The following is a 23,198-nucleotide window of genomic DNA, read 5'->3' as shown; positions in this document are numbered from 1 at the left end:
ATCTGGGCGCCAGCTCATCAAGGCATTCCTGGCAACGAGGTCGCCAACCACGTGGCTCGAGATCTGACCCACCGAGCCGACGTAGAGGAATCTGAACCCGAGCGCATGCACCCTCTAGTCTCTTACCAAGACATCACACAACACTACAAGCTAACCCGCAGAACATATGCACCCCCACACAAGTCACAATCTAGAGTGCAGGAGCGATTCGTCCGAGCTCTACAGGTTAATACATTCCCCCACCCAACCAGAAATCACCTCATAGACCCTACACAATTCTCTCCGCAATGTCGCTTCTGCGCAGAGCCTGGGTCCCTCAGGCACATAGTAGGGGGTTGCAGAGCGGCACCATTAAATCCTCCGAACCCTTACCTCACTAACGAGCTTTGGGAGAGAGCCTTGGCCAGCTCCGACCTCGAGGATCAGCAACGGCTGATTGCAAGGGCCCAGGACGCGGCCCGAGCTCAAGGCATTCTGGAATGAGGACGCCTCTCCAAAGCTGCATTCACCCAATAAAAATGTTTATTCTCTCTTTCTCTTGCCCTTTCAGCTTTCTTAAGCCATTCCACACTTTCGTCTCCTGTGTGTACGAATTAATACCCAAGAGCAACCTCACTCAACTTTCTCTCTTTGCCTGACGTCATGTCCGCCTTCCCTGTGATTTGTTTAAATTGAATTTGATGTTCGGCATTTGGTGATCTGTGCAATACACCCCATGCTTGTTCTGCCTCTTTCACACCTATATACAGTCTTCGTTCCACCAGGAAACACATCTTGTAAGTGAAACGCCATTCGTTTGCAAGATAAACTTTTCGGCTGCATCGATAATAAGTGCCATAAAATATGCAACAGCATCATCTATAGTAAAATCATTTATAAAATCTCGTGGTAGATGATTCATTAAAATGCTCCCAGTCTGCCGATGCTAATTTCCATATAGGAACAAGGGGAGGGTTGTCGTATTGTGCTATTAAGTTGAAACTTGCAGGGAAGTGGTCACTTTCAAAAGGATTATTGATGACATTCCATTCCAGATGAGGTAGAAGAGAAGCAGAGCCCACTGCTAGATCTATCAATGAATATGAGTTGTGTTGGATGCTATAATAGGTTGTTTCCTTCTTATTAAAGAGGCAGGCACCAGATGTAATGACAAAATTTTCAATGAGTTGGTCTTTTGCATTGCATCGCACGTCTCCCCATAACGTGTTATGGGCGTTAATATCACCCACAAGTATGTAGCATTCCGGAAGTTGATTTATGAGGTTATATAAATCTGTTTTTTGGAGGTGATAGTTTGGGGGTATATGTATAGATCAAACAGTTACCAACTTATTGATAAGAACCCCTCTAACTGACACTGCCTTAAGGCGTGCCTGTAAGGCTACATAGCTTGTCTGCAAGGATTGCTACACCGCCACATGAGGCGTTAGCCATGTCACTGTGCTTTCGGAAGAAGGTGTACTGATGAAGAAAGTTTGTTTGTGCGCGTTTTAGATGCGTCTCTTGAACATACAGCAACTTTGGATTAGATTTGTGTAGGAGTTCATCAATATTGTCAAGGTTATGAACGAGTCCTCTAACATTCCATTGTAGTATTTCTATCTCCATTATGATAAATGTGTTGTGTGCTGTGTGTTTAAGAGATGAAGATTAGCTCACGGGCCCTTTCCAGGTGGCGTGATGCGAGCTTTGTCTTTTTTGGAGTGATCGCGAGAGTCTTGCCACTCCTTAGGCACTGGTGGCGCCGTCTGGCTGATGGTTGAGTCCATCGCCTCTTGCGAGGTGCTGGACACTGGCTCTTCCGAGCGCTGTGCTTGACCTGAAGGCCTCGACACTTTTGAAGAGACCATTGAGGCCACCAGCCCGGAGGTCGATGGCTCCTTCTGCTGGGGTGGCGGAGCAGCATTAGCTGCAGCCACCAAGGGGGCAGATGGCGTCACCGCCGGCTCACTGTGTGTGGGCCGGACAGCCGCCGGGAACCTTTGAGGCACCACCCCCTGATGCACCACTTCGGCAAAGCTGTTTGCTGGCAGGTATGACACCAGCCTGCGAGCCTCCTTAAACGTTATATTTTCCTTTACTTTGATTGTGACGATTTATTTTCCTTTTTTCCAAGACGGGCAGGACCACGAGTAAGCGGCATGCTCGCCATCACAGTTGACACAGTGTGGAGTGTTCTGGCAGGTTTCAGGGGAGTGTTCATTGTCACTACACTTGGCACAAGTCAGCCGGCCTCGACAGTTCTGTGAACAGTGGCCGAACCTTCGACACTTGAAGCATCCGAGGGGATTTTACACATATGGCCTAACACGAATCTCGAGGTACCCGGCCTCAATGGTCTTGGGCAAAACACTAGAACCGAAAGTAGTAAGTATTAGGTGTTTGGTCTGAATTTCTTTTCCATCCCGCCTCACCTTAATTCGTTTGACACTGATAACGTTCTGATCACCCCAGCCCTCCAGGAGTTCAGCTTCAGATAGCTCTAACAGATCAGCATCAGAGACAATGACGTGGGTGGTATTCTTGTTACGGTGTGGGGTAACAATCACTGGAACATCTCCAAAGGACACTAGATTAGCTAGATTTTCATGCTGTTTCTGACCGCGGAGCTCCAGTAGCAGATCACTGCTTGCCATTTTCAATGCTTTGTACACTGGTCCAAAGACTTCAGTCAGAGATTTTGAGACGAGAAACGGTGAGATCATTCCCACAGTCTTTCCAGCTTGATCAGATTTGGACGATGTGACAGCTGGAAAAGTTGTTTGTTCAGCTGCCCAAAAATTGAAAGACTTCGGTGTGCCCTCGTTTAAGAGGGCAATCAGGAAGCGGGGGAAAAGAAGTTCCCACGAATAAAGATAAATTCGGCAACAGCGCTAAGCGCCCACCACGAAGCCCAAAGGGGGGACGTGGCAGAGCGTGCATACAAGTCTGCACGAAGCCAGTCATATGCCATCACTATAACCAAATATGGTGTACCCAAGGTTGGATAGCCACACAAGGTTAACCCTTGCCGCCAAGGAGAAAGGAAGTAAATGGAAGAGAGAAGAAGACAGGAAAGGCCAAAAAGTGGGACACAGAGACGAAGATTTCAGGAAAGAGAGACAGGAAAAGGCGACGGCCAGTTTTCTCCAGGTGGGTCAGTCTGGAGGTGCCGTCTATATGAAGCAGAGGCCAAGGAGCCTCCGTTGGGGGGCTTTAAATGTCCAAACACCCAGCATCGGCTCAACCCTCAGGATCCCCCTTTCCCCAGACACGACTAAGCCGCGCACGGCTACACGCGAGAAGGTCCAACCCTCATGTGCTCGGGTACGTGATGTCGCAACGCACCAAACGTGCTGCTGCCTGCTGCAGATGGCACGATGTGGGCATCATGTTTTGCTCCAGCGGCATACAGCATTGCCCACCAGCTCAATTTTGTTTTGGTTTCCCATCAAGGTCTTAAAACACTACACAATAGAAAAACAGCAAAATGTGTCTTAGGCTCCTGAAGTGCCATCAGCTCCATGCTTTTTAGTGCCTAGTGCTGCAATGATTCATGCAATGCTTAATGTAGATGTTATTTACAGTTGAATCTGTCAAATTTTCTAGTCACTTCGGATCGCACGTTTTCCCAGTCAGTACGTTTTTCTTTTGCATCTTTTTCCAAAATGTAAGAACGAGGTTCTACTGTAGTTAGCAAACACCTAGTCAGTTAAAAATCTTGCCCGATGTAAATCATTACTGTCAAAACAAAGGAAGGATGGGACATGCTTTATATGTGCAGCAGTTGATATTGCATGGTCACACATGGGCAATGAGGGCGACAAAACACCATCTACCAAAGATGAAAAAAATGCTTTAGTGCTCTCTTGTATCAGCCCTGTTATGAAAAATCCCTCAGCTGACCATGGGGTGCCTCACAAGCTCATTCCCCTAGACCATCCTCATTCGAGCTTCATCTCCTCTTTTGACTATTTTCACTAACATCACTGAAGGAAGCAGTCATTTTCTGTAACACGCACACAGTCAAAACAATGTGAACTGCTGGGTAAGACATTCCATGCTTTGCAAATTAGTGCTGTGCTAAGGAGAACAACACACACTGACAGGTCAGGCGCATGTCCCGTCCTCTTCGCAGCATTTTCCTCGTCAGCATGACACAAACATATGTGTAAAGCATGCAAAGCATAGGAGTAATTTTGTGGCAGCAAGACCACAAACCAATGTGTGCTGCAGATACCAGACGGGCTCACCTGTATGTCCGGCAAGGGATGCCTTCTCTCTTGAGCAGCTCCAATGCTTCCATGTACAGAGCTGACTGCTCCACCGGGGGAATTGGGCTGGCCTCCAGATCAGCCACCACTGCTACCTGGGGGATGAAACATCAACATTGCCTACAGAAGGGCTCACCTACCCCAACGGCTTCAGTGCCCCGAGCTATGCAGCATCCAGTCAGCCTAAAATCAAGTGACTGTCAGCTTCTCCCACTCATAGTGACTGCCATCATTTTGCTATGTCCAGTGGGTGACAAGGCTCATAGATGGGTTCAGCGTAGGTGTGTCCTAGTCCGGTCATGGCTAGGATGCAACAATATATTGACACAACATATAAACACCCATGCTCAGAACTAATAATGGTTGCTGAGACTTGTAGGCAACTGCAGCGGCTGCTTGAGGTGTGTTCAAACCCAGCGCTGACACGACGCAGTCGCCAACAACTAGCAAAGTTTCCAGCTGACAGTTTCACTGAAATACCACTGCTTTGTCATACTATGAACGCAGTAAGTGGAAGTAGTCACAGTTTAAATAGCTTTTATACTGGTAACATCAACAAATACAGTCTGCCATTCATTACAGGACCTGCCTCTAGAATATCAGCTGCTGGGTGCTACCTTAACACACACACAAAAAAAAGTCACCGTTTCGCCCGAAAGACAAGGCATCAATTGGGATAGCAAATTAGTAGACACCCATACGAAGTAACGATAGTATTTTTATAGGCAGTATAAATTAGGGAACATTCACTTACTAACTAAACAACAAGCACGGCGTCAGCGCACACAGGCAAACATGAACACATCACAATTGATGACAGCGGGCACTTGCTGCCAAAACAATGGCTTGAAGTGCGGCAGCTGCAGCAAGCGAAGTGACCTTCGTGCTGTCTATTGCTTCGACACAAACTGAGCGGTGAGAACACAGCACACACAAAGGTATGAGCCGTCAGCACTACTACACTCTACAGATCGCTTTCAAGATAGGGTGCGCGTGACCGTGTAATACACAGTTGCTGCTGGAGTACAACACCACTTCCTCTCCCCCGCCCCCCAAGACCATGCGCACAGTGAAAGGCAGCGCACCGCCTCCCAACATTCCTCATCTGTGCACATGATATTGAGCCGCGATTGTCAGCTTCCCTCGGGCGCAGCCGGACAATCCGCAGTTGCTGCGCAAGTACAACGCCACCACCCCCTTCCCTCCCCTCCCCCCAGGCCTTTCGGAAGATGGAAAACAGCTCGTTTCCTGCCTGCTTTCCTCCCTTGCGCACGCCAGATAGAGCCGCGATTGTTCACTCCCCTCGTGCGCTTTCACTCACACATACAGCATACAGCGCGTGGTCACAGTGTTGTAGCCCTTCGACTTTATACGGAACATGACGGCATCGATAGCAAAAATGTGCCTGGAGTGTCCATATAATTGCTCCCGCAATAAACCATTATCTTGATACCCACACTTGGTGTATCTTTACTTACGCTCAGAATATGCTATAGCACTTGTGTTCCAGTCAGACCTGACCCGGCACTGTAACTTGTCAGGCCCACAAGATGTTACCAAGGCAACTGAACAGCTTCCAGCTTTAAGGCAGCTTTTATGCATTCACTGGGACAACTGCACCCATAAAACGAAACAGAACCAACTGCTCAGAGGTGCTTTCTGTGACCCAGTGCCAAGCTGGTTTTTGCATTTTACAATGGCGGCACAAATATGCAGACACAAAGCAGAGAAGGAAAACCACACCTTCTCTGTATAAGGTCTGTGGTGTTGCACTGCAGTTCTAAATTATATTTCGACCTACTAGCCGAAGTATTGGTCCTACTGCAGTCCTTGCATGCCTGCTCACTACACGTGGCACTGCATGTCTGGCTTGAAAGCTGCAGTCCACGAGGTTTTATAAATGGCACATGATTGCATGTCAATGACAAGACTAGTAACGGAACGATCACAAGCATGCAGGCATTAAAAAACTGCTGGGCCATGATGTTTTTTCATGCTAACACCCTACAGATGCTCACACAGATTCCCTGGTTGCACACGTGTTTCGCTTCTATATATATTTGTGGAGTACATGAACCTCCCTAACAATCTGGAAAGACTGAGCCACTAGAGAGCGAATGGAAGTGGCCATCGCTCAGGTGCCTGAATAAAGAGGTTGTTCATCACAACCAGTTCTATCACCTTCACCTTTTATACCCTTTTTGACAAAAATTTTAGGTACAGAAAACAACTGATAAGACTGCTTTTTTACAGAATTATCCCATTCGCCACATGAGGGTTCAATCACATTTGGAACAAAATAAATAAAGAATTGAATATAATACGAAGGATCATTTTAAGCCAATTATTTACGTAATTTTAGGACCACAAAAAATAAACAAGTTTTATCCACATACAATACAGTCGAACCCACTTATAACAATATTCAAGTGCCATGAAAATTCCATTGTTATAACCAATAATTGCTATTATCAGGTTGCATGAAAAAATCAAAATACAGGGATGGCAGAGCTGATAAGAGAAAACTATATAGGCAGGGAGGCCAGTGCCCCTCCCCACCACCTTCCTCCACCCAGATGCTGATTGTGTGCATTTGTTTAACTGCTTCCTGGGCGCTCCGATCGCGTGAAACAAGCTGCGGCTGTCGGCATTAAAGAATGGCACTGCTATAACAACTGCAAAGAGGTGTCATGGGTGGCAAGCGATATGCAAGCACTGCCGAGGCATCACGTTGGTGGTTCCAAAAGGGACCTTTTAAAAATTTCTAGAAGGCTGACGTGGCAGCCCGTCAGCTTGAGAAATCCAGAAGAAATGCAGAGGAGAGATCAGCACAAGCATCTCACCACGTACTTCTCACTGGCTTGCACAAGAAAAGCCTATGTCCATCAGCCTTGCATGCTTTATGCGAAGCTTGCCGACATCCTTCTCCACGGCATCCAAGCGCTCCACGTAGTGCAGCGGAAGGTTCCTCGCAAAAACAAAGCCCCAGAGGGACTGAATCATGCCAGGCCTCCTGTGAGGACAACGTTGAGGCAGCCTGCCCAACCGCATAATCACTGCCGTCGTCCCCGTCGCTATCTGATGCAAGCACGTTTGCGACGATCGTCTCATCGGTTAGAAGCACTTAGTTTCCAAATCTATATGTGCGATTTCTTTTCACCGGCAAAGGCATGCATTGCCGATGCTCAGTAGTCGGATCAGCCATCTTCCGTTTCAGCGGCGAGTCAAGCAAAGTGGAGAAACCGCGTGGCCAGGAACGACTTCAACACAACCAACAAAAACAAACGCAAGCAATTAAGCTGTTCGCAAAACTGCAGTGAATGAGGAGCCAGCGAGCAACTAAAGCCCCACCATGCACGTTTCCGCCTACCAGGTTAAGTACCGCCAACCTACCCTCCTCCTCCACGCTCCTCTCCCACTCACCCCCTTAGCTTCCGGCGTCAAGCGGAACTTACGTAGCTGCAGCTTCCTGTTCCGAGTGGAAGTGATGCTATGTTTTTTAGCGTTGTTTACTTTCGCATCGATGGAGAGGCTATAATTGCACCAGCTGCGGTTTAAACTGTGAATGCGATTCCATTCAAGAGCCACCGCCTATCGTAATCATCGATCTGGTAGTGTTCGCTGCTTCGCATCAACCTGAGATGGGTTGTGCCACGAGAGACAACATACAGTGGAATGTAGTGCCTGGGCGCTTGGAGACCACTGCCGTTTTTCGTCCATTTGGAAAACAGTGACCGCGAACTACTACTTCAGCGGAATACAACAGCTTGTCCCCTTGGCATTCTTATCATGGCAACTGCCACAGCTCTACTAAGCACGCGCTGGCGTCTGACCATCGTCTAACAGCAGTCAAAGCGGAAATTCCCGCAGCGCAACTCCAGGAAGCGGAAACGCCGAAACCGGAAATTTTGAAACCGGAAATGCCGAAACCGGATTTGGTGCGAGGGGAAAAGGCGGCGCACAACAAAGGTTGTCACTACTCAAGAAAGCGGCGGTGGCACGTGGATGGAAGGGCTTTACGAGCAACATGCAAGCAATCTGCTTGCGGCGCAGTTGGCACGGTCCATTTGTGTTTCGGAGGGTAGGGCAGCGCAGAGCTATGGGCGCAGCCCATTTGTGTGCGGAGGGGTGGAAGGGTGACGGGAGAGCCGCGTGAAGATGGCTAGAAAATGAGCGTGTGGCGGCTGTTGGAGTAGTGGCCCATTGTGCAGCGGCTCTAATTGTGCATTTTCTTTTTTTGTTTTTCAAGGATTTCGCATTACACTACCTTTCAGCTCGGACACCCAGCAGCCAGACTTCATCCTTATAACCAATAATGCGGTGTCGGGGCATTGTAGTAAGCAGGTTATTTCACCATGGAAAACATAGAAAAGTCGATGGTGCAGTAGCTTCTCATTGTTATAACCGATATATTGTTAAAACCGGTATCGATATAAGTGGGTTCGACTGTATGTATACTACACACTTACCGTACTACAGTTGAGCCTGCTCATAATGAACACAACAATTGAATTATGGGGTTTTACGTGCCAAAAGTACTTCCTGATTATGAGGCATGCCATAGTGGAGGACTCCTGAAATTTCGACCACCTGGGGTTCTTTAACGTGCACCTAAATCTAAGTACACGGGTGTTTTCGCATTTCACCCCCATCGAAATGCAGCCGCCGTGGCAGGAATTCGATCCCGCGATCTTGTGCTCAGCAGCCTAACACCATAGCCACTGTGCAACCGCGGCGGGTAATGAACACAACAGTTACGCGAGATGTGGTCCTTAGATTATTGTGCATTATTAGTGTATTATTATTGGTTGCATTATTAGTGGTTCATTATATATGGACTCGGCCTTGAAAACACTCAAAAAGTGAATGCACCGAAGCTGGCATCAGCAGTTAAAATTCAGCAGCACTTTGGTCGGAAAAACCAGAGCTTCAGTGTCATTTTTGCTCCCGGGGCGTTTCCACGCCTAGCAGCAAATTTCAGTTAGAAACATCCATCTAAGAAATGAAATGTGGAGTCATATAGCTTTTTCAAAATGGCAGCCGGTTCCGATCGCCTGCAACTTCAAAACTGCAAGCGGAGCCAGCATTTTTTATTCGAGTGCTTGCGATATAATTTACTACCAATGGGGACACGACCATATTTTGCACAAGAGATCGAAGAATTCTAGTTGATCAGAACGTAATACTGCAAAGATCTTGGACATCGTGGTCACAGCATTACGACTGGGCATCAGCCACACAAGAGCCGTTAAATAAGGTTATCTATGTCGCTTCGGGCGAAAAAAATGTAATGTTCGAAAAGTAGAACGTCACCGCAAACTGTCAACAGCAATCGGCAACGCACACACATGTTATCACCAAACGGTGATCTCCTGATAATGGCCTAGCAACAACCAATCTTTGCAACATCGTGTGGTAGCAGTGCGCCAACTCGGGCTGCGCGAATATCGACAGCAGCAACAGGAATGCTTGAGTGGCTATTGTTCCCATGGTGGAAGGACATAGACGGTCGTTCCAAATTGTTGAAATAGGCGTAATGCACGTGGCACCGCATGGATGATTGCACAAAGATGAGAGTGCTGCCATCGTGGCATCCCATATCGTGCCAGTGCACGCGATGTGCCATGCTGTATGCCTCCTCCTCGTTTTCCCTGAAGGTGTGCCTAATAAAAGCGAGTGATCTCTTTGCGGCTTCCGAAAGCTGCACACGGCAGTCGCTCGCTGATCTCAAAGGCTATATCACCGTCACAGTTTGACTGCAATGGAGTTGCGCACTGCCGTGCACCCTCTTTTTACCCTGACCAGGTTCGAAGTGTTCATTGTAAGATGGCAGCAATTTAAGGGGAGACCCTGCATCAGAAACGAATTTCCTTATTTTTGAGCAGATTTTTATTACACTTTTACAGCTTGTGTATTTTAAAGTGCTGACTTCAAATGTGCAATTATTTTTCTAGGGCAATATATAGTTTTCAAGATATCAAACATTTCATGTGTCTTGTTGGGAGCAAGATTTTTTTCTAAGCTGTGAGAGTTACAAAATAAATCAGCATATCACAATAATCTGGAATGAAGCCTGTATGCAGCAAAACAAAAATGCATATTGTAAGCCAATTTGAACAAAAGTTATGGTATATGAAACTCTTGCAAGTCAAATCCCAGTTTGACATCAAGGCATCCAAATTATTTTATTAAATTTTCCCTATTACTCAGAATATTAAATTTAGTCTTGCTTCATTCTACATTAGTTAACCAACCTGACAAAAAATAATTATAGTAATATCACGACTAGAAGCCGAAATAACACTCCGCTAAAACTGCAAAAGCACCAAAATAGTCATATTGAAAAACAAGAAAAAAAATTTTATGAGTTGTTTATTAGTAGAAATATAATGCAAACCTCACCAGAGTCATTTAAAATGCCCCAGGGGCATAATCAGGATGCATCAAGTCCTTGTGCTTCTTTGATACACTTTTGCTGAGTCCTTCCAAAGCTGCGTGCCTCCTGCTGGAGGTGGCACTACGACGTATGTCCTTCTCTCTTGCTCTCTTATGGCCAGTGCTTGTCTCATTCATGCTTAGTTCTTGCAGAACTGATGCTGCAGCATGCTGGTTTCCCGTGTTGAAATGCAACACAGCTTATGCAACTGCTGCTTGAACCGCGAAAAGGGAAGCATGCTGCTCTTTGGAGACTTCAAATCACCGAATGCAAACTTTCATTTGAGTTTTCCCCCTTGGACATTTCTACAGCAGACTCGGGTCAGACAGGCGCTGGTAAACAGGCAATAATGCCTCTGCAACACCTTTGGGCAAGCTGTACTTATGCTTCGGGTCAGGCACACGTTCTGCAGCATTGCGCCGGCACAAGCTAAGGTTGGAGCACTTGTCAGTGGATGTGACGCGATAGTATGTGGCCATCACAGCGCGCTGCATTGCATCCACATCCCCTTCATGTGACTTTAGTGCACGACCATAGTGAGTGCTCAACCTGATGATGACGTCAGCAGTGAGTCGCCCATTCCCTCCTAGACTACGCCCTTCAGCTTTCTGTTTTACACCAAGTTTCTACACCCATCCCCATTCACTTTTGAATGTAGTTGGTGCAATCATCTTTTGTCACATCAATAAAGCCATAAAATTTAGCATCCTTTATAGCATTGTACATTCTGCTATCGCCGTCACACAAGACTTCTGTACAGTGGAGATTGCGCCGCTCAAGGGACCTTTCAAAGAGAATGAGGCCTGCTTCCACCTCCACTTGACCAGATTTATTGCTGGTGTTCTTTTGGCACCAATGAGGTTCTCTTCATTGCTCATAACACTCACTACCAGGCTTCGGGCCAACCTCGCAGCCCAAACAAAAATTTGATAGCACTACGTAGTCTAGAACATAACCGGCAAACAGTTCAACAATAGCTCCGATGTCAATGTGCAAAGAATGACCTCGTGTCATCCAGCTGCCATCAAAACACACTGCTACACTATCGCTGTGTCCGAAGCACAAGTCCTCGTAGAGCGATGAGACTTCTCACGCGTACTGTCACATAGCAACTTCGACCACTCGCATAGCTGCGGGCTCCAGCTTATCTTCAGATGCCGCTGAAACTTCTTGTGCATTGCTCAACGGCACAGACCCATTGCAGAAAATATATCGTTCATAACAGTTTGTCCGTTGCCAGTTGAAAGCACTGCACATCCCACAAGCATATTTAGCTCAAAAGGTTTTGATCTTTTCAATTCCTCCACTCGACGCAAGCTCCATGCATTCGAGATCTCGCCGCAGTTGTCGCACATCACATACAGTTTTACTGCCACACCGTATTCACGATCACCGCGGGCTAGCTTCACTTTTCCTCGGCACAAGTGCCAACATAGAACTCCGATAAAATCATTAACAACGTCAAGGTCGACAATAGTGTATGGGGCTGCAAGTTCTGTTGCCGCTATCTCTGCATTGCCTTGTTGGTTGAAGTTGTCAATCTTTCACACAGTCGCTGGCGTTGATCCAAGCCGTCGAAGCGTTTCTTGCTCTGGTGCATGCACCTCCTGCACTTTCTCCTCGGTCACGAGCGCAGAATCGATTTGCAACCACCAGCCTCGGCAGTGCAAACGTTATCACACTCGAGTGGAGCGGGTGAACTGTCAGCGTCCATGCCATGGTCAGGCGGTGCTCCGTAAACGGCTCTTTGCCGCATGTCTGTCATATTTTGCAATGACGCCAAATCACTTACGCACCCCTTTGCCCTCCTACATTTACGGCCAAACTGATTGCGCGCATGAAACTTTTTCACCCCGCCAGGCATGATAAACTTCGCGTGCTAATCAAGCGTCGGATCCACAGAGCAGCAACTTGCACAAAATAGCAGCAGGGACTCACTGTCTTACACAAAATGGCGGCACATGACGGCGGCACTTGATCCAATCAGAGCATGGCATCTTGATCACGTGTTCAGAGTGACCAGTGGCAATGCGCAGAAGTTCTATTTTGTGAATGCTTTTTTTTTTACCTTTCAAGGGTGCACAGGGTGGCTAAAGGAACGAAAAGGAACGTCTGAAACACGAGCTATCGAACAAGACCAAAATGGCGGCGAAGAAGTACGCCGTTGCCGAGTGACATGTCATCGAAATGTGGCAAATGTGTACGAAATTTAAAGGGCAACACTCGCGAACTCATATCTTTAGATCGTGATAACGGGAGAGATAAGTGGTATATTGGAACAACATTTTACAGAAAGGTGCAGAAATGCGTCAGGAACGTGAAAATTAAAATACTGAAAATTCAATTTTTGAGCCGATTTTCAGTCCAAAGCTAGGTCCCCCCTTAAAGAACGTTCTCTATATCTGAGAGCAATTTAAACTGTCAGGGTTGTAAAATTGTAAATGCACTGAAATGTATCACTATAACCAATAGATCGTTATAACTGGGATCGTCATAAGTGGGTACGACCAGATAATATTTCTGCCTGATCATTCACCTTCACTTTCCTGAGACTGAATCTGTGCAGCCAAGAACATTTGATATTGACACGTGTATACTTATCTTTATCGGACGACCACGTTTCGCCGCCTAACAAATGTAATCGCACAGCGCGGGACGCGCCTGCATGTATCCGAACTTTCTGGAAAGTTATCGATGCTTCTACCCGGCTGTCTGTTGTCGCCGAACGTTGTGTTATCTGATTTCATCGCGTGACGCGAATGGTGTAGAACATTGTGGAAGGCACGCGGGTCCGAACGATTAGTCTGGAACATTCGACGACTGCTGTATAAAAGCCGACGCGCTTGACCCACTGATGAGATTTTCGACAATCGCCGACCGTGTTCGCCGCTATCGTTCTGCTATAAGTGTAGCCTGTTGTTGTGGGCACAGGTTCGCCCAATAAAAACTAGTTTTGTATTCCACCGTATTGCTGCTTTCTTCACTGTCACTACGACGTGACATCTGGTGGAGGTGCTTGTGCGTTCATGTACCGAACGCCCCCGCAAAGCCGCGACCCAAGCCCGAAGCCTGAGGACAGAACCAACATCGCCCAAGACCAGCGTGCTAGCCGCAGACTGCAAGGACTGCCCCCAGAGCACGGACTTCTACCTGAGACGACAAAGAAGATCGTGGTCAAGACAACCCCAATGGCTGCCCCAGCGTCCCCTGTTATCCTACAACAACCTCGGGACCCACCATCCTTCCATGGAGCAGCGACTGAAGACCCGGAATCATGGCTGGGGACCTACGAACGAATTGCAACATTCAACAACTGGGACTCCGACGAGAAGCTGCGCCATGTCTACTTCGCCTTAGAAGACACCGCCAGAACTTGGTTTGAGAACAGGGAATTGACCTTGACAACGTGGGACCTGTTCCGTAGCGGCTTCCTACGCACCTTTACAAGCGTCGTGCACAAGGAAAGGGCTGAAGCTATGCTGGACGCCCGAGTGCAGCTACCAAACGAGAACGTTGCCATTTTTACGGAAGAAATGAGCCGTTTGTCCCGCCACGCCGACCCGGATATGGCCGAGGAGAAGAAAGTCCGCCTACTGATGCGTGGTGTAAAGGAGGAACTTTTCGCCGGGATGGTAAGAAGCCCACCGAAGACCGTCGAAGAGTTTCTTCGTGAGGCGACGAACATCGAGAAGACACTCGAAATGCGGAACCGGCAATTCAACCGCCGTACAAGCTCTACCCACTACGCAGGAATTCAATCACTGGCCACGGACGATCTGCGCGAGACCATCAGGGCCATTGTGCGCGAAGAACTGCGCAAGGTCTTGCCTTCGTCGCAGCCTCAAGTGGCCTCGATCGCCGACATCGTAAAAGAAGAGGTGCACCGATCGCTTGGAGTTCCTGAGGTGCAACCAGAACCGCCGCAGCCTCAGCCGCAAGCGATGAGCTACGCCGCCGCCGCCCGCCGTCAAGGTCCCCTTCCACGACCGCGCCAGGGCCCCGTAGCGCCGCAATTCAATCGACCACCACCGCCGCCGCCAGCACGCCCACCCGTCACCCAGCGCAGCTACCCGAGGAAGACAGACGTTTGGCGCGCTCCTGACCACCGCCCGCTCTGCTACCACTGCGGAGAAGCAGGTCACGTCTACTGACGATGTCCATACCGAGAGATGGGACTGCGAGGTTTCGCCGTCAACGCGCCGCGTCCACAGCTTGGAGAGCGCCCACATGACATCGCCGACTACCTCGCCGCTACTCAATGGAGCTCTCGACGACCGTCGCGTTTGCCATCACCAGGCCGCTACCTGTCGCCGCAGCGCCGACCATACACTGGCCCAGCCCGGGGCCGGTCAGCGAGCCCATATCCAGAAAACTAAAAGCAGCAACCGATGGAGGTGTGGTTGTTGTTCGTCGAACTGACGAAGATCTTCCACCGCCGACGAAAGCGCCGAAGAAACCATCTCGACGACATAATAACGACACGCCGCCGTCCCGAGGAAGTCAGGAAGCCAAGACTACACCGACGAAAGACGACTTGACGACGCGATGCACCAGCTTCAATTCAACCCGACGCAGCCGTGATCCGACGCGAAGAACCAACTGCAACGCAAGACAAAGAACCACCGACCTCGACGTGCTTCTAGACGGCCACGCAGTCACCGCCTTAGTCGACACAGGCGCCGATTACTCAGTCATGAGTGGACACATCGCCGTCCAGATGAAGAAGGTTAAGACTGCATGGGAAGGCCCTCAAATTCGGACCGCTGGAGGACACCTGATTACGCCGACAGGAATGTGCACCGCAAGAATTACCATTCACGACCGGACTTACCCTGTCACCTTCGTTATCCTCCAACAGTGTTCACGAGACGTCATTCTCGGCATGGACTTCCTCAACCAACACGGCGCAGTCATCGACCTGAAGTCGAAGTCAATAACGCTGTCGGAAGATCATGCGATACCGCCGGAGAGCCCTCATAGTCACCACTCCTTGAGTGTGCTCGAACATCAAGTCAGCATCCCGCCTCGCTCCAGCATTGTCATTTCCGTAGGCACCAAAATGCCTGCCGACGTAGAAGGCGTCATCGAGGGTGACCAACGTCTGCTGCTAGACCGTAAAATTTGCGTCGCAAGAGGGATCGCTCGACTACATAGAGGGAAAACTGAAGTGTTGCTGACAAACTTCAGCCAGGAGTTCAAGCACGTCAACAAGGGCACGACAATCGCGTACATCGAGGAAATTCTGGAAAACAGCAATGCGTTTGTCCTCTCGGATTCTGCCGCATCTACCCCGACGACCGTAGTTCCCGAGCCAGACTTCGACATAAATCCAAGTCTCCCCACGATTAAGCAACAACAGCTCAGAAGTCTGCTTCGACGAAATAAAGAGTGCTTTTCGACGTCATCAAGGATTCGACGAACCCCAGTCGCAAAGCATCGCATAATAACCGAAGAGGGCGCTCGACCTCTCCGCCAGAGCCCATACAGAGTTTCAAAGCGAGAACGTGAAGCTATAAGGCACCAAGTCGACGAAATGCTGCGCGATGACATCATCCAGCCGTCCAAAAGCCCGTGGGCATCTCCTGTAGTCTTGGTGAAAAAAAAGGACGGAACCCTGCCTTTCTGCGTTGATTATCGTCGTCTGAACAAGATCACGAAGAAGGACGTATACCCCCTCCCACGGATAGACGACGCACTGGATCGGCTCTGCAACGCTAAATACTTCTCGTCAATGGACCTAAAGTCTGGCTATTGGCAAATAGAAGTCGACGAAAGAGATCGCGAAAAGACGGCCTTCATCACCCCAGACGGGCTCTACGAGTTCAAGGTTATGCCATTCGGACTGTGCTCGGCGCCTGCAACGTTCCAGCGCGTGATGGACACGGTTTTAGCAGGATTGAAGTGGCAGACCTGTCTCGTTTACTTAGATGACGTCGTTGTTTTCACCGGAAATTTCGATGATCACCTGAGGCGGCTTGCGAGAGTACTAGATGCCATCAAGTCATCAGGGCTCACTCTGAAGCCGGAAAAGTGCCGCTTCGCTTACGATGAGCTTTTCTTCCTAGGCCACGTCATCAGCAAATCAGGAGTATGCCCCGACCCACAGAAGACAGCTGTCATCGCAAAGTTCCCGCAGCCAACCGACAAGAAGGCGGTGCGCAGATTCCTTGGCATGTGTGCCTACTATAGGCGCTTTGTCAAGGACTTTTCACGCATCGCGGAGCCACTAACACATCTAACCAAATGTGATGTCGAGTTCAAGTGGGAAACGCCGCAGGCCAAGGCATTTCAAGAACTCAAACGACGCATGCAGTCGCCGCCGGTACTTGCACACTTCGACGAGGACGCCGATACCGAAATCCACACTGACGCCAGTAGCCTAGGCCTCGGTGCCGTCCTAGTCCAGAGGAAAGAAGGACTTGAACGGGTGATATCGTATGCTAGCCGGTCGCTGTCAAAAGCGGAAAGCAATTATTCTATGACTGAAAAGGAATGCCTCGCCATCATTTGGGCTACAGCTAAATTCCGCCCTTACCTCTATGGCAGGCCATTCAATGTCGTCAGCGACCACCATGCATTGTGTTGGCTAGCTAACTTAAAGGACCCTTCAGGACGGCTGGCGCGGTGGAGCCTCAGACTACAAGAATATGATGTCACGGTAATATACAAGTCCGGAAGAAAACACTCCGACGCCGACTGCTTATCACGCGCCCTTATCGATCCCCCGCCGCAAGACGACGAGGACGGCGACGCCTTCCTTGGGATAATAAGTGCGGAAGACTTCACTAAACAGCAACGAGCAGACCCGGAGCTAAAAGGCCTCGTCGAGTATTTGCAAGGGAACACCGACGTTGTCCCTAGGGCATTTAAGCGCGGGTTGTCTTCGTTCACGCTACAAAACAAGCTGCTTGTGAAGAAGAACTTCTCACCAGTCCGCGCCAGCTACCTTCTTGTTGTACCGTCAGCGCTGCGTCCAGAAATACTGCACGCCCTACACGACGATCCAACCGCTGGGCACCTCGGGTTCTCCCGGACGCTGTCGAGAATACAGGAAAGGTATTACTGGCCGCGTCTGACCGCCGACGTCGCCCGTTACGTCAAGACATGCCGAGACTGTCAACGACGCAAGAACCTCCTCGCCGACCATTCCAGCAGATTGGGATGGATTTGTTGGGGCCGTTTCCGATGTCAACATTCGGGAATAAGTGGATGGTCGTGGCGACGGACTATCTCACCCGCTTTGCTGAAACTAAAGCTCTACCAAAAGGCAGCGCAGCCGAAGTGGCGAAATTTTTCGTCGAGAACATCCTGCTGCGACATGGTGCTCCAGAAGTGCTCATCACCGACAGAGGAACGGCTTTTACAGCAGAGCTCACCCAGGCCATTCTGCAGTACAGCCAGACAAGTTACAGGAGGACAACTGCCTGCCATCCGCAGACGAATGGTCTCACGGAGCGCCTGAACAAGACCCTCGCCGACATGCTAGCAATGTACGTCGACGTCGAGCACAAGACGTGGGACGCGGTCCTGCCGTATGTAACCTTCGCTTACAACACGGCGGTGCAAGAAACAACACAGATCACGCCGTTTCAGCTGGTTTACGGCAGGAACCCGACGACGACGCTCGACGCCATGCTGCCCACGTCACTGACAAAGAGAATGTTGACGTCGCTAGCTATCTCCAGCGCGCCGAAGAAGCCCGACAGCTCGCCCGCCTACGGATCAAGAACCAACAGAGGACCGACAGCCGACACTACAACCTCCAACGACGCTTCGTCGAGTACCAGCCCGGTGACCGTGTTTGGGTTTGGACACCGATACGCCGACGAGGACTGAGTGAGAAACTATTGCGTCGCTATTTTGGACTCTACAAGGTCATTCGACATATTGGAGCACTGGACTATGAGGTCGTGCCAGACGGAATTTCGCATTCACAGCGGCGCCGCGCACGATCTGAAGTGGTCCACGTGGTGCGTCTGAAACCCTTTTACGGACGCTGACGAACTTCCTTATTTTGTTGTTTTCTTTGCTACGGCTGTTTTTCTTTATTACTTTCGTTTGTGTACAGCATCGGGTCGATGCTTTTTAAGAGGGGGGTATTGACACGTGTATACTTATCTTTATCGGGCGACCACGTTTCGCCACCTAACAAATGTAATCGCACAGCGCGGGACACGCCTGCATGTATCCGAAGTTTCTGGAAAGTTATCGATGCTTCTACCCGGCTGTCTGTTGTCGCCGAACGTTGTGTTATCTGATTTCATCGCGTGACGCGAATGGTGTAGAACATTGTGGAAGGCACGCGGGTCCGAACGATTAGTCTGGAACATTCGACGACTGCTGTATAAAAGCCGACGCGCTTGACCCGCTGATGAGATTTTCGACAATCGCCGACCGTGTTCGCCGCTATCGTTCTGCTATAAGTGTAGCCTGTTGTCGTGGGCACAGGTTCGCCCAATAAAAACTAGTTTTGTATTCCACCGTATTGCTGCTTTCATCACCGTCACTACCACGTGACAATATTCTGCACTTCCTAAAGGCACAGACAATGAGTGCGTCAACATAATGATAATCCAGCACAGTTTATAAAAAGGGTAATTCAGTGTCTGCATGCATCGCAATGCTTTTAATAAACAAGCAAAACAAACGTGCACTGAAAGACACAGAGATATTGCACGCATTCCATGCCCTAAGTACACATTCAAGCACCAGCTTTAGCCTCGCTTGTTGGCTGTAAACTTTGCACCACTCCAGGGTTTCTCACCTGACAAGCATGCCACGGGGCCTCCAAGCCCAAGTTTTATGCTACACAAGAAATGCACCGAATAGACAGTAAGTATGAATTGTTGAGCCTTCCGCGTTAACGAGGATGAAACTATAGAGTGTACCAACCCAACAGCTACGATTTTGAGCAGAACTGTTGTGTTTCAACATGTCAAAGTAAAAGAAAGTTAAAAATGAAAGAATGTGCATTTGATCATGCAATATTTAAAGCCAAGTATTCATGTTCCAAAAACATTTCTTTAACAAAATTGCATATTTTATTTATATATATATATATATATATATATATATATATACACACACACACACACACACACACACACACACACACACACACATATGTATATATGTATATATATATATATATTTTCAATGTGATGGCACAATAATAGTGCCTGAAGTTGGGCTTGAGCAGTGTGAATCTGTATGGATTGAACTAGATCATTCATTTTTGACCACTGACCGCAAAAAATTTGTTCTGAGGTGCATATACCGCTCGGAGTCATCATATTCATCTGAATTTATTATTCAGCTCGATAACATTTTCAACACCTTAGTTTCAGAAAATCATGCTCTGATAGTGGGTGACATTTATGTCAATTTGTTAGCTATCAACAGTAATCTTTAGTGGATTCGGGTATGAGCAACTCATAACATCAGCAACAGGATGTACTATTCATGTATCAGAAACACTCTAGATCATACATTAACTAACATAACTCCTACAACTAATTCAGGCAGCATTAAAACTGACATTAGTGATCATTATCCTATTTTTGCCATTTTGAACTCGTCGAATAGCTAGGACAGCTCGACAAAGTATTCAATAAGGATAAATTTCTAGAAGACGTAAATAATATTGATTGTTCCAAAATTGATCAGGTGCAACACCCTGAGAAAGCACTTGAAAGGTTTTGAGACTTGTTTTGGGAAGCCATATCTCGGAACACTATTAATAGCAAATGTAAATGACGGTACCATTCACCTCAATGTCCATGGGTAACCAAGGGGCTTCTTGAAAGTATGCGTAAAAAAAAAGATAACTTATACAAAAAAAAAAAAACAGCCATTCAATCTAACTTTGGTATTGAGATACAAAAAATACTGCAACATTCTAAATTCTTTACTGAAGAACGCTAAGTTATTAATATAAGGAATTTGTAAGCTGCCAGAACAATTCTAAAAAGAAATGGGAGTTGCTCAAAGCATTCATAAACCGAACAAGGTGACAGACTCCAATCTCTAAAATTAATTATAATGATACTACACACGAAGACGAACTTCAAATTGCTAATGCTTTTAGTGAATTCTTTTCGAAATTTACAATCAGCATAACATGGTTGCTGAATGTAGCATGGATCACGTTCTCGTTTTTTCTTATTCCTGTAATATCAGAAGTTTTCATCGTGAACATGAACCTCAACCCTTGCACGGCCACTCCCTAGATAACCACGTATGCACTATCCCTGCCTCTGCCGAGTATATTTCTTTTCGCTTTTTAACTCACTCCCTGCCGCGCCCGATAATACTCGTGTAAGAAAAAAATGATCCAACCATGTTGTGCCATCTATGGAGAGGCCACATAGATATTAAGAACTTGTAGGGTGAATTTTCAACAGATGGAGCACATGTTTCTACAGCACTTCTCTTTATTTTCATCTCGGCAAAGCAGCCATGGTGAGGCAGCGTGCCTCGTGCATCCGCGCTTTGACGGATGAAGAAATTCAAGAACTGTTTATGAATTCGGACACCTATGATAGTGACAACGAGGAGCCAGCCAACCTAAGTGACTTGTCGAGTGATGACAGTGATGAAGAGCCCCTGCCATCAAGAAATCCGTGTAAGAAGAAGAAATCCGACAAGCGCGATTTTTGCTGGAAGAAGGAAGAGTTCAAACCTCACGAGCATGCTTTTGATCCATCGTATTCAGGAATCTGCAATGACATCACAGCGGTGTCAAGAGAGCTCAAGATTTTTGAAAGTTTGTTTACACCGGACATAGTGGAAGCAATTGTGGATCAAACAAACATTTTCGAGCACCAAGTACATGCCGCGCTGACACCTGCGGCCGGATCCTGTATACACCAGTGGAAAGATGTTACTCCGTGTAAGTTTTATGTATTTCTTGCAGTCATAATTCTCATGGCTCCTGCAAGAAAAGGTAACACTGCCCAGTATTGGTCAACAGATCCCCTCTTGAGTACGCCTGCATTCTCGAAGTGATGAGTCACAACCGCCTCATTTTGAGGTTTCTTTCCTCCAATAATGAACAGATTCATGGTTACAGGCTGCACAAGGTGCGCTCAGTTCTCTTGACGCTTCGCAAAAACTTTCAAGGGGCGCTATCACCATACCAGGATCTTTGTATAGATGAAAGCCTGCTGCTTTTCAAAGGGTGATTCTCATTCAAACAATATATCCTATCCAAACGAAGCAGGTTCGGCCTGAAATCCTTCGTGCTCTGTGATGTGAAGACAGGCTTAGTGCTGGACATGGTACAGTAATTTACACCGGATCCTCAACTGAGATCAACGACTCTGATATGGGATACGGAGCATCAATTGTCCTCACTTTATTGTAGAGGTTACCTGGACAAGGGGCACATTCTCCGGGTTGACAGTTGGTACACCGGTCCCGCCCTGTTCACCTACCTTCACGAAAAAAAACCAATGCTTGCAGTCCGGAAGAACAGGTAGGGTATACCACGCGACGAAAAAAGACTGGAAGAAGGGGAAGCAAGCACGATGTGCAATGATAAGCTTCTCTTCATCCGCTGGAAGGACAAGCGTGAAGTGCTCACGCTCAGAACAAAGGGTGGCATGGCAGTGTCCGCGAAGGTGGACAGGAAGATTCCCCTGTGCGTCTCCAAGTACAGCTTGTGCATGGGGACTGTAGATCAGGCAGATATGGTTGTGGCCGGTACAAGGAAGTGCATGAAGTGGTACAAGAAGTACTTCCTTCACCTCTTGGACGTTGCCATCCTCAACAGTAATATACTGCAAATGACAGCCTCTGGTACAAAAGGAAGCATGGCAGACTTTCGACTTGAACTTGTCCGCCAGCTAATTGAGAAGTACCATGAGGGAAACGTCGATGGGTGAAGTTCCAACACGGCTGACCACGCGCCCCTTCCCGTCTCTGATACCACCCACTACCGCTAAGTAGAACCCAACACGGGTCTGCCGCGCTAAGACGCAGCATCTACCAAAGCAGTGAACGGAGTCTCGCTATCGGTGTTCCAGCTGCCAAGTGCCGCTTTATGTGGTGCCTTGTTTTGAAGAATACCACACCAAAAAAGTTTTCTAAACACCTGGAGACCCTAATTAGCAGATAATTATTTGTTAATTAGTTAGGTGCCAATTTTTTGTATTCAGTGCTACTAATATCTATAAGATTATTCTGAATAAATATGTTTACATGTCCTTCAGAGCATCATGGTGCGTTACTAGCATAAAATTTCCATGAAACTAACATTAAAAAAAAACCCGACAGGGAGTGTGCAGCGTGGGAAAAAAACCCCCGCAGTAAAAGGGTTAAGGATACATCGCCCGGATTAGATGGCATTCAAGCACGCCACTTAAAATTGGTGAATCATTTAATCCCTCAAACGTCGGCCAATATAATTAACAGCATCTTTAAACCTGGAATTTTTCCGTGCACCCTTAAGAACACAAAAGTCATACCCATTTTTAAGAAAGGTGATAGGTCTATTTCTAATTACCAAC

The 23,198-nt window shown here is 47.9% G+C and overlaps 1 protein-coding gene across 11 annotated transcripts in view; it reads right to left on the bottom strand.

Moving 5' to 3' along the window:
- The window catches only part of Miga (mitoguardin), a 240,811-nt gene that overhangs the window by 145,976 nt on the left and 71,637 nt on the right, over nt 1-23,198 (bottom strand). For all 11 annotated transcript variants that reach the window (XR_012825102.1, XM_075677521.1, XM_075677526.1 and 8 more), the window contains one exon: nt 4,233-4,348. Coding sequence is in view for 10 of the 11 variants with exons in the window: in XM_075677521.1 (XP_075533636.1) it covers nt 4,233-4,348 (116 nt within the window). In the remaining variant the exon portion in view is untranslated. The remainder of the gene's footprint in view (nt 1-4,232; nt 4,349-23,198) is intronic.

The sequence above is a fragment of the Dermacentor variabilis genome, unplaced genomic scaffold (assembly GCF_050947875.1).
Source record: "Dermacentor variabilis isolate Ectoservices unplaced genomic scaffold, ASM5094787v1 scaffold_13, whole genome shotgun sequence".
In the NCBI taxonomy this organism is placed as follows: domain Eukaryota; kingdom Metazoa; phylum Arthropoda; class Arachnida; order Ixodida; family Ixodidae; genus Dermacentor; species Dermacentor variabilis.
The sequence above is the reverse complement of the archived record's forward strand: the minus strand, read 5'-3'. Positions and strand labels throughout refer to the sequence as shown.